This window comes from Arabidopsis lyrata (assembly GCF_000004255.2).
Source record: "Arabidopsis lyrata subsp. lyrata unplaced genomic scaffold ARALYscaffold_1, whole genome shotgun sequence".
Classification (NCBI taxonomy): Eukaryota; Viridiplantae; Streptophyta; class Magnoliopsida; order Brassicales; family Brassicaceae; genus Arabidopsis; species Arabidopsis lyrata.
Genome location: NW_003302555.1, coordinates 23,636,808 through 23,650,692, shown reverse-complemented (window position 1 = coordinate 23,650,692; position 13,885 = coordinate 23,636,808). Strand labels below are relative to the sequence as shown.

General features: G+C 33.2%; 3 protein-coding genes and 1 long non-coding RNA gene across 4 annotated transcripts; 1 reads left to right on the top strand and 3 right to left on the bottom strand.

Annotated features, from left to right (window-relative positions):
* Positions 1 to 3,474: 3,474 nt before the first annotated feature.
* On the bottom strand, positions 3,475 to 3,982 carry LOC9327417. Its single transcript, XM_002891309.2, has one exon. It carries the CDS (start codon positions 3,878 to 3,880, stop codon positions 3,728 to 3,730), a length of 153 nt encoding a protein of 50 aa, XP_002891355.1. The 5' UTR covers positions 3,881 to 3,982; the 3' UTR covers positions 3,475 to 3,727.
* Positions 3,983 to 5,610: 1,628 nt separating this feature from the next.
* Positions 5,611 to 6,811, bottom strand: LOC9327416 (putative F-box protein At1g47390). The gene has a single exon (XM_002891308.2). It carries the CDS (start codon positions 6,809 to 6,811, stop codon positions 5,690 to 5,692), a length of 1,122 nt encoding a protein of 373 aa, XP_002891354.1. The 3' UTR covers positions 5,611 to 5,689.
* Positions 6,812 to 7,605: 794 nt separating this feature from the next.
* Positions 7,606 to 8,925, bottom strand: LOC9330110 (putative F-box protein At1g47390). The gene has a single exon (XM_002891307.2). The coding sequence runs from the start codon at positions 8,797 to 8,799 to the stop codon at positions 7,684 to 7,686; it is 1,116 nt and encodes a 371-aa protein (XP_002891353.1). The 5' UTR covers positions 8,800 to 8,925; the 3' UTR covers positions 7,606 to 7,683.
* A 2,675-nt stretch (positions 8,926 to 11,600) lies between these two features.
* Positions 11,601 to 13,215, top strand: LOC9330109. Its single transcript, XR_002329093.1, has 2 exons — positions 11,601 to 12,082; positions 12,787 to 13,215. It is a non-coding gene; the product is annotated as an uncharacterized LOC9330109 (long non-coding RNA).
* The last annotated feature ends 670 nt before the right edge of the window (positions 13,216 to 13,885 follow it).

The following is a 13,885-nucleotide window of genomic DNA, read 5'->3' as shown; positions in this document are numbered from 1 at the left end:
GGCATTTCACAAAATCAGGAAATTATACGGTTAAATCGGGTTACCATACCGCACGGAGAGAGACTTCTGATGCCAACCATAAATTTTTTGACCCGGATATCAAATCTTTGAAAGCTTATGCATGGAAGGTGAAGTGTCCACCAAAGCTACGACATTTTTTGTGGCAAATATTATCAGGTTGCGTACCTGTTACAGAGAATCTGAGAAAGAGAGGTATAAATTGTGACACTGGATGTGTTAGATGTGGCGCTATGGAGGAACCAATTAATCACACACTTTTTGAATGTCATCCTGCAAGACAAATTTGGGCTCTTTCTCCAATCCCTTCGGTTACAGGGATTTTTCCTTCGGCTTCTGTTTACGCGAACTTGGATCATCTTTTCTGGAGAATTCCATCAGAGATTGATTCATCTTCATTTCCATGGATAATTTGGTATATTTGGAAAGCGAGAAACGAGAAGATTTTTGATAATGTGGATAAAGACCCATTAGAGGTTCTACATTTAGCGGAGAAAGAGGCACAAGCTTGGCAGGTTGCTTAATCTGAGCTACATATTGACAACCAAGGTTCTTTAGATACTGTAACTCAAAATCACGTGAGAGAGAGTTCATTGGATTCCAGTTACTCTGGACATCGGTGTTGCGTGGATGGATCATGGAAAAGGACTGATATTTTTTCAGGAACAAGGTGGTACTGTACATCGGCAAATGGAGAGATGCCAACCATGGGAGCTGCAAACATCTGGCGAAGTCTATATATCCCCCCTACATACAGAAGTCGAAGCTCTACTCTGGGCGATGAAGTGTATGATTGGTGCTGACAACCAAGATGTAGCTTTCTTTACAGACTGTTCAAATTTGGTGAAGATGGTCTCTTCCCCAACCGAATGGCCGGCCTTCTCAGTGTATTTGGAAGACTTGAAGAGTGACAAGGAAGAATTCTCTAATTTTTCTTTATCTTTAAGTCCGCGTAGCGCAAATGTAAAAGCGGATAATTTGGCACGAAAAATTCGTACTGTACTGCATCATATCACTTATGTAAACAACATTCCCCAGAAATGGCTCTTTTGAGCATCTATTTTATTTAAGCTGTTGACAAAAAAAAAAAAACTTCTCCTCTAACTTTTATATTCCAATGTTGTGATGTTTTCGTTTGAATGTGCCTAAACGTTTTTTTCAATTAATAGCATTAAATTGGATTCAATTGTGGTTTTATTAACTTATTAGCATTAACTTTCTTTCTTATGTGACTAATCACACCTTTTATAACATATGGTGGACTCACATATAATTGATTAACTACATCAACTATGTAATTTGCACATTTCAAATTAAAATCCCCACTAAATTTCTATAATAAATTTTTATTTTACTAAAAGAAAACAAAGATACAATTTGAGCAATTTGTATACTTTGAAGTTGTCTTTTTCCTAGATTTTGCCTTATTTTATCTTCTCATTATGTAGTTAAAATCAAGTAACATAATTAAAAATTAATTTTTTTCTACATAATATTAACTTTTTCATAGTTATCAAATTTAAGGAAAACCATAAACTACCCAATTAATATAATTTGAGACAGGTAAATACACTTCTACCCAATTAACTTTTTTTATTCTTATAAAACGTAGTCAACATTATTTAATGACTGTAATATAAAGACACATGGACTAAAGAAGACTAAATGACCAACGATAATGGACATTAAAATTAGCATTAACTTAGGCATTGAAGTTTCATATTTTCAATTTGTAATGGTAAACTAAAACTTCCTTATTATGAAATTTTGCATTAAAATTAGCATTAACCCTTACTACGAGTTAAAAATCTTATCGATACGCGAACAAACTCCTGGAATTTAGATATGCTAAAAGTTATTGTCACTTCGGAGGACGTTCAGTTAATTAACGCTATACCCGTGGAAAGATTATCAAATCTAGATACTTTGGGATGGTATTTTACTAAATCAGATCAATATACGGTTAAATGGGGATATCATACGGCCTGTCTAAACATTGGGACGGGTTCTTAGGTACAAGAATTCGGACCAGACATTAAACAACTTCAAGGGTTTATTTGGAAAATAAAATGTCCGCCAAAAGTTCGACATTTTATGTGGTAAGCTTTATCTGGGTGTGTTTCGATTACCTCGAATCTGTGCAGAAGAGGTATTAATTGCGATACGAGATGCGATCGATGTGGGGCTTCCGAAGAGACAATTAACCATGCCCTCTTTGAATGTCCACATGTGCGTCAGACTTGGATTTTATCACAGATCCCAACAGCACCTGATATTTTCCCATCAGGTTCACTATATATAAATATGGACTATTTATTTTGGAGAACACCCTCAGAGGTCTACACAGCGATGTTTCCATGGATTATTTGGTATTTGTGGAAAGCCAGGAATGATAAGGTGTTTAATAATATGGACCCAAAGCCCAACTGATATATTAAGGTTGGCAGAAAATGAAGAGCAAGCCTGGCAGCTGGCTCAGGTGGAGATTTCGGACGATAACCTAGAAACGGTGATAACTAATTATATAATAACCAATCTCATTCTAGAGTTGAACATATCGGGCAACACGGATCAGGTTATCGATGTTTCTTAGATGGTTCTTGGAAAGAAAGCGATTGTTTTTCAGGACTAGGCTGGTTTTGTTCTTATCCAAACGAAGAAACGCACGACATGGGAGCTGCAAATACTCGAAGAAGTTTGACCTCACTCCACACAGAGGTTGAAGCACTAATCTGGGCGATGAGATGTATGATCGGCCAAGACAAGAGAGAAGTAGCTTTCCTTACAGACTGCTCTGACCTGGTGAAGATGGTGTCTTCTCCGCAAGAGTGGCCAGCGTTCACGACTTATTTGGAGGCGATTCAAAGCGACAAGGAAGAGTTTGATTTTTTCTCTTTATCGTTAATTTCCCGAAATTTGATTGTGAAGACGGATAAATTGGCACGAACTGTTCGTATCTTACCTCATCTTTCGACTTATGTTAACAATTTTCCTCAACATTGGCTCATTTGAGCCAATCCAATAAAGCTGTTGACAAATAAAAAAAAAACTAAAACTTTCATTATTGTACTAATATATATAGACTCTTACTTACATCTTAGACTCATATTAGCTCTTATATTTTGTTCTTTAGTTTTTGTGATTGATTCAAATTGTTTAATGTTTAATGTTTAATATTTTTCTAAAATGATTGCATCAATTTTTAGTTACATGCGTTTTTTTACTCCAAATAAAATTGAAACAATTCTTAACATCTCCTCAAGAAAGAGATTTTTGTCTCACATCACAAGGTGAATAACTTTAAATGATTGAATGCATATGAAGAAAGGAGTTGACTATGAGAAGTAAAGTTGGTTTCTTCGATATATTAATATTTCAATGTTGTGTCAATGAATAAAGTGAATACTACACCACAAAAACACAAAACTTATGAAAAAACATCGACACAAGTAAGAATTCAGGAAACTAAAAATGTTATATAGTACGTTAAATCAATTTCCAAACATAAGAGACAAAAAAATTTAATTTGGTTAAGGAAAAGAAGATATACTACTACAGTCTATAGTTAATGGAACCATGTCTGTTATCTATAAGATGACTGACCACACTATCTAGCACATACATGCCTAGCCAGATATCTAAATTACAATCATAGAGCTCTCTCTCTTTTTTTCTCCCCTAATTACATTTATAAACTAAGATGAGAGAATCATGCAGCAGGAGCGTAATCATAGCCACTGTCATCATCATCACCACCATTCTCAAGACATGTCGCTCGAGAGCTATCCACCATATCTTCAACATACATCGCGGAAGCACGGTAAAAACTTTTGATGACCAAGTTAGCAACGAAAGACATCATTTTTTTGTTGGTTATGAAGATGCCTGAAGAAAGATCCACAGAGCCACAAGAAGTGTGGTGAGCTTTTGGTGATGATGTGAGTTTGGTGAATATAATAAGAGAGACTAATGATAGTTTTATAAGTGGAAGTTAAAGGTAGAGGAAGTGTTAAACGCACTCTGTTGTCATGACTGCCTTGTGGAGATTGCGAATTGCTCGTGTTTCTGTGTGTTTGGCACAATAGATATTACATTTTCCCTCACACGTAGGATTTTAATATGACACATCAGAAGTTAAGTTAACTCATCGGTCCATTTTTATTCCTTTCTAGTAAAACATGTAAAGCATTTTCCTTTTTCATTAATATTCTCCCCCAAGCAAAAAAAAAAAAAAAGAGTTTTGGAGCCTTAATATAAGATTCTATATTGGCAACATTGGGCACTTCTAATTAAAAATTAAGGAATGATTTCTTACTTAAATAGATCTCGAAAAATTTCTTCCCCATATCCACATAGCTTTTAGTTGCCCATAAATCACCTTTTGTACCCAAATCTCCCATCGTTCTCTCTTGTGTTGATTGGGAAGATGCGTGTGTTGGTAACTTCGTTTTCATAGTTGTTGTTGATGAAATATTAACACTGTTAGCAAAAAAAATATATTTCATCAACAACTCTTAAAAAAATAGATTTGTTAATATTTCATCAACAACAAATATTAACACTCTTAGCAAAAAAAAAAAAGTTGTTGTTGAATAGCTTCAGTTGGAATTCTGTCTTAGAGGCTTAAAGAGGATAGATTTGATCTTGGGGATTATCTACACTATTGTTGATTTGTTTCTATAGAAGAGCATTATTTTTTTTTTGATGAAAATGAATATGAAAAATATTTCTACCTAAGATAATTTACTTTAACGTGAAAAATAATAATTTGACTATCTAAGATGATTTTAGTCATTTATAATAACTATATAAAACAATTTTTACATTTTGATGAAAAGGTAAAAATATTTATATTTTACGTTTACCCGTTTTCTAAAAGCTAAGTTTGATGAAAAGGTAGAAATTCTTCTAAACAATGTTAGAGCAGGATTGTCGGAGGTATCTTAGACATATCTAAGGGAAAAAAATTATTAAATTTAATGAATAGATCAAACAAATGCTAAGATGTATATCTTATTTAAGATGTTGTTGATGAGTTTAGATATGAGCACGTGTCCTGCTCTGATTAATTTGAAAAAACAACAAAGCCAAAAAAAAAACCTCTCGTTTTTTTTTTCTCTCTCGACCTTTCTCTCTCTCTCTCTTTTCCTCGAAACAAAAACGGCGAAATCCTGCTCTGAGGCAGTTGATCCAACGAATATTATGTTATTTATGTTATAAATTGTATCTCATGTATGTTTTAATTTTTTTAATTTGCAACAATTATTAAATTTTCTATAATTATAAATTTTATTTTTGTATTAATATTTTTTTTTCTAAGAACCACATGTTAAGAACCTACCATTAATAACACAAAAATCTTAACCCAAAAATACTATATCTTAACTATCACTTTTACAAATATATTATTTAAATATTCCTAAGATTTATTTCTAAGATACTACCAATAATCATGCTCTTAAGTCCGGCTCAAAGTCAAGACATGTGAAATGGTGCAATAGTGGATCATGTTAGCTATAAAGAAATTCTGAATAAAGAAAACAAAAAACGCAACACATGTAACAACATAATGGGAAACAAAAGAAGATAAGAGGGTAAATGAGTTGCAACCAAAAGTCAAATCCATCTTAATTAGCTTTCCCCAACAACTAAAAAAGAAGCCAAATGTTAACTAAACTTGTAATCCTACTTCTTCTCTTTGACCTTGTGGAACAGGGACCAAACTGGGAATATAGGTAATCTGCAAAGGCCAACGGTCAACCTCTATTCGAGTTTTACTCAACTTATTTCCCCTCATAACATAAATCCAAGCCTGTCCATGTTCGTCACAAGAACACATGACAAGCGTTTTGTCGTCGATGAAGTAACTTGGCGGATAGTAGGATCTTACGCCCACTAAATCAGGGACGTTAGAAATTGATACAGTCATGAATATTATCCAATCCACACTTTCCCCATCCCCATTATTAATCTTGTTCTTGGTCACCTTAATCTCAATCTTCCTAGTTTCACCGCATTGCTCTAACAACGAAAACCGATCTTCCCTAAAAACCGCAAGAATAGGAGCATCTGCAAATGATGTTCTCTTACATGGTAGACAACAAAAGACGGCCGATCTCTTAGTCGAACAATCTAAGCTTATAATGAAAATCTTGTCAAGGTATTCAGAAGAAGAAGCAACCCAATACAAAGTTCCATTCAAGAATACACTAAGACCAAAAAGATTAATCACCCTCATAAACCTATCGTCGGCGGTTTTGAAGTCGTATTCTTTCCAAGCATTGAATGCAAAGTTGTAGAAAGTACTCCACTTAAATTTGGGAATAAATTGAGACTCAAAGAACTTTAAACTACTGTGTTCTAAACCTTTATCGTCGTACGCTATACCCTCGATTCCCATACTTTGTTTTGAATACGGCTCGATCCATCTACTCTCTCTCAACAACGGATTCCAAACATAGACTCTATTGTCCTCCCACGAACAATGCAATAAGCCATCGTGATGATGGATGCTTTTAGGTCTCTGAGATTCTAGACCGGGAATATCTAAGTTTAACTCACGCACTTCTATCTTTGGATCGTCATCAAGACTGACGCTTACGGAACAAAACTTGGATTTGGTCGCTAAGATGAATTGAGGATAGGCACGAGCCAAGTGGTTTCTAATAAATCTCTTTTCGTTGAAAAGTGTGTTCCATCGTTTGCAAACGGTTCTCAAGCGAGTGAGAGGTAAAGGTGGAACACGAAAAAGTATCTCTTCCTCTAACTCCGACGGGAGCTTTTCTTGCGCCATTAGGTGTTTCAACCCTAAATTTGTGCACGGTTACATATATATTAATAAGAGAGCACTTTTATGTATATTAAAAAAAAAAAATAAGAGACGATAAAATAAATAATATATTTTTCTTTTGTAAGGCTTTATTACGAGAGGAACAAAATTAAACCAGAGGATAATAGTTTGGGACTGACTGAGACCTCCATCAGCCCCGAACCCAACACGCAACGAGATTTTTTATGAGAGAGTAGAACAAGTTTCGAGTTTACATCATTCCCTGAAGCAACTACCAATCTACCACTAGGCCACAATGTATATATTTACATCATTCATTACTTTTACATGTAGACTAATATTTCATGCTGTCTTTAATGGTTTTCATGTATAAAAAGATTGGGATTAAATGTTTTGAAACGTTTTGTTATCTTGAGATTGGGCTTATAACTATTTTCGAGACTCGCCATTAATCTTTAGGAAGTTTTGTCTCTGAAGAAAAGCTTTGATAACTTGGGAACAATAATACATGGTTGTTTTACTGATTGTAAGGTAATATATATATATCATGTTTCTTCAATATAATTTATGATAATTCATGTTGAACCATACTTTCTTCTCAAATTGGCAATTATATAATAACATGTGGAACAGAACATATGAAAAAAAAAAAAAAACGCTTTTGTTGGCAACATCTAAACAAAACCAGTTTAGACTAAATCGTAGAAGCTAACAAATTATTTCAAAGAATATAAAAATTCGTTAGACATTCAATCTAGTTTGTAAAACAAAAAGGAAGACTAGAAAATAGAGAAGATAGTTGTAAATAAAAAATATCAAAATCCAAATCAATGTAAGCTTCCTAGAGAACAACAAAAGAAGCCAGACTAATGAAATCAAACTTGTAATGCTGCTTCTTTAGTTTGACTTCGACTTCGAGGTACCGGGACCAAACTGGGAAAACAGGTACAATGCAAAGGCCAGAGATCAACCACAGAATCTATTTGAATTTTACTGATCAACTTATTGTCCCCCATAACATAGATCCAAGCTTGGCCAGTTTCGTCGCAAGAACACACAACGAGCTTTTTATGGTCGATGAAGTAACTTGGCTTTACTAAACCCGGCAAGTTAGGAGTTGACACTTCCATGAAATTCATCCATTCCACATCTCCACTACGGCAGTTTTTAATCTTGTTCTTGGTCACCCAAATCTCAATCTTCTTTGTTAGATGGCATTGCTTTAACAACGATAGCCGATCTTCCATAAAAAGCCTAAGAACAATAACATCGCTATGATGGTTCTCTCCACATGGTAGATCAGAAAACTTGTGGACTTTTTCATTGGAAAAGTTGAAGTAAACTAGGACGAACGAGGAATTATTCTGTAGATAAGAGGCAACCCAATACAAAATTCCATTTAACGTTACACTTGTGGCGAGTAAAGTAATACCATTACTACCACTAATAACCAACTCTTTATCTTTCCACGAATTGGAGGCAAAATCATGGATTTTCCAAACTGATTTTGTAGCTAATTCATTCGGATGAGACACAAGTGTCTTATAACCACTACCCTCACGTTTCATGTTATCATACTCATAACCTATGCCATTGAAACGCAAAATAGGTTGGTCGTTTACCTCTGGCTTCATCCATCTAGCCTGTCTTAACCACGGGTTCCAAACCACGGCTTCTTTATCCATGCCACATAGCAAGAACCCATTGCAATCAATCAAAACTTTAAGTTTATGTGATTCTAAACCGGGAATATCTAAAGTTAACTCACGCACTTCTATCTTTGGAGTGATGCTTACCGAGTAGAACTTGGAATTGGTTGCTAAGATGAATCGAAATGTCATCTTGTGGTTGTTAATGAACATCTTATCGTCGAAAAGGGCGTTCCATTTCTTAGAAACGGTTCTGAAGCGAACAAGAGATTCAGGAGGGACACGAAAAAGCGTCTCTTCAATCAGGTTCAGGTCACACGGAAGCTTCTCCTCAGGAACCATTATCTCTTCTTTTCTTTTCTTTTTTCCTTTTTTCGTTTTGGGTTATGTCTTTCATATTAAAGTTTTCCTAATTAGGGTTTCAACTGAATGTTAGTAAAAGATATCTCCTAAAGATTTGAGATCTTTCAAATCTATAGTCAATCCCTACTATGCGGAGTAACGCGACTTAGTGGAGTCGAACTCCGGTGGGAAGGCGGAGTCAAATGGACTTAACCACTTAACTAAATGCACATCTCCCACCAGGGAACAATTTATATTCTAAAATTTATGATTTTTAAAATTTAATGATTATGTATTATATATAAAAGTTTTCAAAATTTATAATTTTTTAAAAGGTTGTTAGATCCAACGTACATCAGGGAACAATTTATATTCTAAAATTTAATGATTATGTATTATATATAAAAGTTTGCAAAATTTATAATTTTTTTTTTAAAATATGTTTATAATTTATAATTGTGATTAAGTGGGTGATTGGTTGAGCTGTATCTGTAATGTTTTTGTTGTAGGGTTTTTGCTGTAGGGTTTTTGCTGTATCTGTGTTGGCTGTAGCTGTAGGGTTTTTTTCTGTATGTATTTTAATAGTAAAGCATGATTGGTAAAGTTAGTTCAATATTATAAATTTATAATTTAAGTATATGAATTTTAAAAATTTGTAATATATTACATAAGATAACAGATGAAACATATAATAAATAGTAAGTTTCAGATATTCAAAATACATTAAACAATTTTTGGTGAAAATATATATTAAAATATAAAATTTTATAACAATGAAATAAAATATATATATATATATATATATACATATATAATTAATATAATTTTCTGTCACTTTAGTAAAAGTATTGTAAATAGATTCTTTTTTCTTATATTTAAATTATCATGTACACTGGTATGGAGTAAAAAAAGAAATAATTAAATATAGGAGAAGAAAAAATGTTGTAGCAAATATGCTGTAAAAATTTTAAGAGTTATAGCAAAAAAAACTAAAAAAAATTGTTTTGGGCTGTGAGTAGGCATGTCAATCGGGCTAGCCCGGCCCGGCCCGAAGCCCGCATATATTTGAGTCCGGCCCGGCCCGGTCCGTAAAAATTCCGAGCCTAGATTTTGAAGCCCGGCCCGGCCCTAACAGGGCTACAGGGCTTTTACGGGCTTTTTTGGGCTTTTCTTTCGAGAAAAATAAACTCTTCTAATCTATAATATCTCTTAAAAAAAAACAATCTATGTATAAAACGAGTCAAACGAAACTTAAATAACCCAATAAAGCCAATTTAGTTTTTAAAAAGTTTAAAATCAAATAAATAATCTAAATAAATTGTTTAAACCCACACTAAATAAAATATAAAATCAGAACACTTATAGTAAGACACAATTATAAAACTAGGTTTAGGGTTTTTAACTCTATTAAAAAAAATCTTTAAACAAATCTCTTAATTAAACAATAATATTTACAAAAAAAAGTTAAAATCTTTTTTTTAAGGGCTTTTCGGGCCGGCCCGAGCCCGGCCGGGCTAAGCCCTAAAAATCCTTTAGCCCAACGGGCTTAGCCCGAAAGGCCCGATTTTTTTCTGGACATATATTTTTAAACCCGAGCCCGCTGTTTTTCAGGGCTGGGCCGGGCCAGCCCGCGGGCTTTGGCCCTAATTGACATGTCTAGCTGTGAGATATTTTAGGAAAGCTAAAGTTTGATTGGTTTAATATTGGAGCTTTAAGTTATTTTTTAGCTGTACCATAAAGATACAATCCAACCAATCACCCCCTAAGTAACTGTATACCGGGGATAATTTTTGTATTATACAATTTTATCTAATCAGAGTGATTCGATAGCTCTAATATTAATGGTATTAAAAATTAGGATTTAACCCATATTAAAGCGACGAGTTAGTGATATTTTATATTTTGTTAATGTTCACCACATCCGTCCCACCATATAACCATGTCCTACAATATAATTCTTCATGTGTTGTTTTAATTTTTATATATGTTCAAATATTTATAATATTGATAAATTTATTTTAAATATATCAATTATAATATTTAAAACTTGTTAAATTTTAAAATTTCCTATATCCGGAAAAATTTAACTATTTAACTAGAAAACCTAATTAAATTGTATACAAAAAATTTGGATGCTTTTTAAGTTAAGTTTTCTACTCATTCGGATTTGAATTCATTCTGATCTGATTTATAATATGACTTTGAGTCATTGTATAAATATTTTAGCTGATGTGAGATGTTGAACATACAATTTTTTATTAATAGAATAATATATGTCCGTTTTAAAAATTTATAATTACAATACATGCTGAACAAAATTGATATTTTCTAACTCTATGTAATATGATGATTCAAAATAATTAAAAAATCAAACAAAGATGATAGAAGAGTCATAATTTTAAATTTTAACTAAATCATCAAAATATCTATATTATTAATTGTGAAATATTATATAAATATTTTTGATTTTTTAATTAATGTTAAAATCTTTTAATTAGGTTTGGTTATATGGTTGTATATAATTTATGATAAAATTGTTTGGATACATGATATAATCAATAAGACCATCCACATAGGAGAATTAATTTGAGTATCAAGAGCCCAATAATTATTATTTAAAGGATCAAAACATGAATTTGGGTCTGATACGTATCAGCCCAGTGATACTTCTGATACTGAGTATCATGTGACGTGGCAGCATGCTATTGGTGGGCAAAAACGCGTTTTTGGCTGAAACCGAGAAAAAAAAAATCATTTCCTTCTCGATTCTTCTCCTCTCTTGTCTGTCTGCTATTCGCGAAAACCTCTTCATCGCGAAAATCCGCCATGGGTAAGGGTTTCCGAGCTCTCTCTTTCTCTCTTCATCGCTCTATGTTTCTTCTCTCTCTCTCGATTTCTAGATTGTGCGCTTACTGGTTTTGTTAGTCGATCGGAGCTTTTCTTCTATTTTGGTTGAATCTCTGCCTCTTACTTTGTTATCTTCGATTATTAAGCTGATGGATTCTTTACTCTGGTAGTTAATCTTAAATTGGAAGGAGGATTATCGGCTTTTGGATTAGAAATCGGATTAGGGTTTAGCTGATTTGTTTGTTTTAATTGTGAGGGATTGTGTATTTAACTCTCAGATAGTGAGGGATTGTGTATTTAGTGGAATTCTTTGCTAAATTTATCTGGTTTATCTAACTTTGCCATAACTTTAATTTTTTTTTTTGGACTTTGGTGATTTCAGCTTCTGAGAATCATGATGAAGTAATGCTTCATCCAGTCCATAACCCAGCGAAAGGTTTGTAGACTATCGTCTCATACTGCTCCCATCTCATCTCTCTGGTATCATGTTGTCTGCGTGAAAATTTATTTATCATTCTGATATATGTAATCAATCTTAGCTAAAGAGAAAGCTGCTCTTGAATTTAATAGAGAACTAGAATTGAAACTGAGCACTTGAATTTAATAGAGATTAGGTATATATGGTTCAGAATGCCATTGTCTTTAATGGAACAATGAATACATACAAAACTGAGATTTTTGTAGTATGAGAAGAGGAGATAGAACCCTAAAGTCTTCTTTGACATCTTGATTGGATAGATGAAGGCAGGGCGGGTTTTTGGGCTTAAGTTGATTGATTTATGATCTTCTGTAAATTCTAGGATGATGCTTTCACGTTGAGGTTCCGAACTCGTTAAACCTTGTGTGTTCCTTTCATTTTTTCCAGCTCTGCATCATTCTTCTTTAAAGGCTCTGCATCACACTCGTTCTCTGCATCTTCATTGTTAAACACTTCTCTATCTCTGCATCACTTTCTCTTTAAGTTTCAGTCTCTGTTCTGCATTATTCAAGTCAGTTGTTAAGCTTCAAGGTAGTAGTTGTGTGCTTGTGAGTAAGATAGCTTAAGTTAAGGAGGTTAAAAACCTCACAAATTGGTATCAAAACAAATTTGGATGATGGTTCTTGATTGTCCTTGTTGTTAATGATTTGTCTGTATTTCAGGTGCATAATGACGAGATGACGAGAATTTCTTTGTGGAAATTCAGGGACGAAATCATCAATCTTGATGAAGCGGTAATGATGGGGAACACATCAAACGAAATCCCAACACTAGAATCAGCATCAATGGAGATAAGGGTACTTCCCTTACCAAACATGATAGACAAACAAATGTCATCACTGTTAGAGGAATGACCATCACAAAAGAAGAAAAGAAGAGATACCATGGAATCATTGTCAAGCTGCTTCGTGGGTATATACTCGATCAAGTCAGTGAACCGACGATGGGATGTTATTATATGTGTAGTGGCTCTGATAGCAATATTGTAAGAGTTTTATAAATCATAGATTGCAAGTGATTTTAGATGACTTTGAATCTTTTTAACTTTTAAGTAAATTCCATGTTCAATAACATGAGATTTGTGAATGTTTTTCAAAATCATTCATTCAATAACAGGTGATTTCAAAAAAATATTAAACTCTTCCAAAATACACAATCCAATACACTCCCTAGGTGTTTTGAGAGTTGTAAAACATGTTCAATCTTATTACAATGTGTATGCATTTCGTAGATATTAAGTAAAAGCACACAATTGGTGAATAATCCAGTCATGTTTATAGTCTTCAAAATCTTTACAAAGTAGAATCAATTAGCTGAGTGTTTGTTTATTATCCTGTTGATTGATTACAGGCAGCAGAAGAGTAAAAACAACGAGGAAGCTTGAAGGTAAAACTTTTTGTATTTTACGTTTTTATGGATCGTAATATTACCTTTTGTAATCTTATGTTTTTATATATTTATTTTTCGATTTTTTAAATAATTTTTTTTATATATTAATGATACTGATACCGATCTCACCAATGGAAACAGATTTATTACAAGTATCATAAAAAATCTCAAACAATAAACAAATATTAAAATTAATACTAAAAAATTGTTAATGATACTCATAAAATATCACCTATGTACATACTCTAACATTCTTTGTAAATAGTGTAAAAACTAAAGAGTTTTCTCTAAAATGTATATATATAGATGGATTTAAGTTCCACGGAAATCGAGGAAAAAAAATGTTTAACAGACACTTGCATACGATGTGTG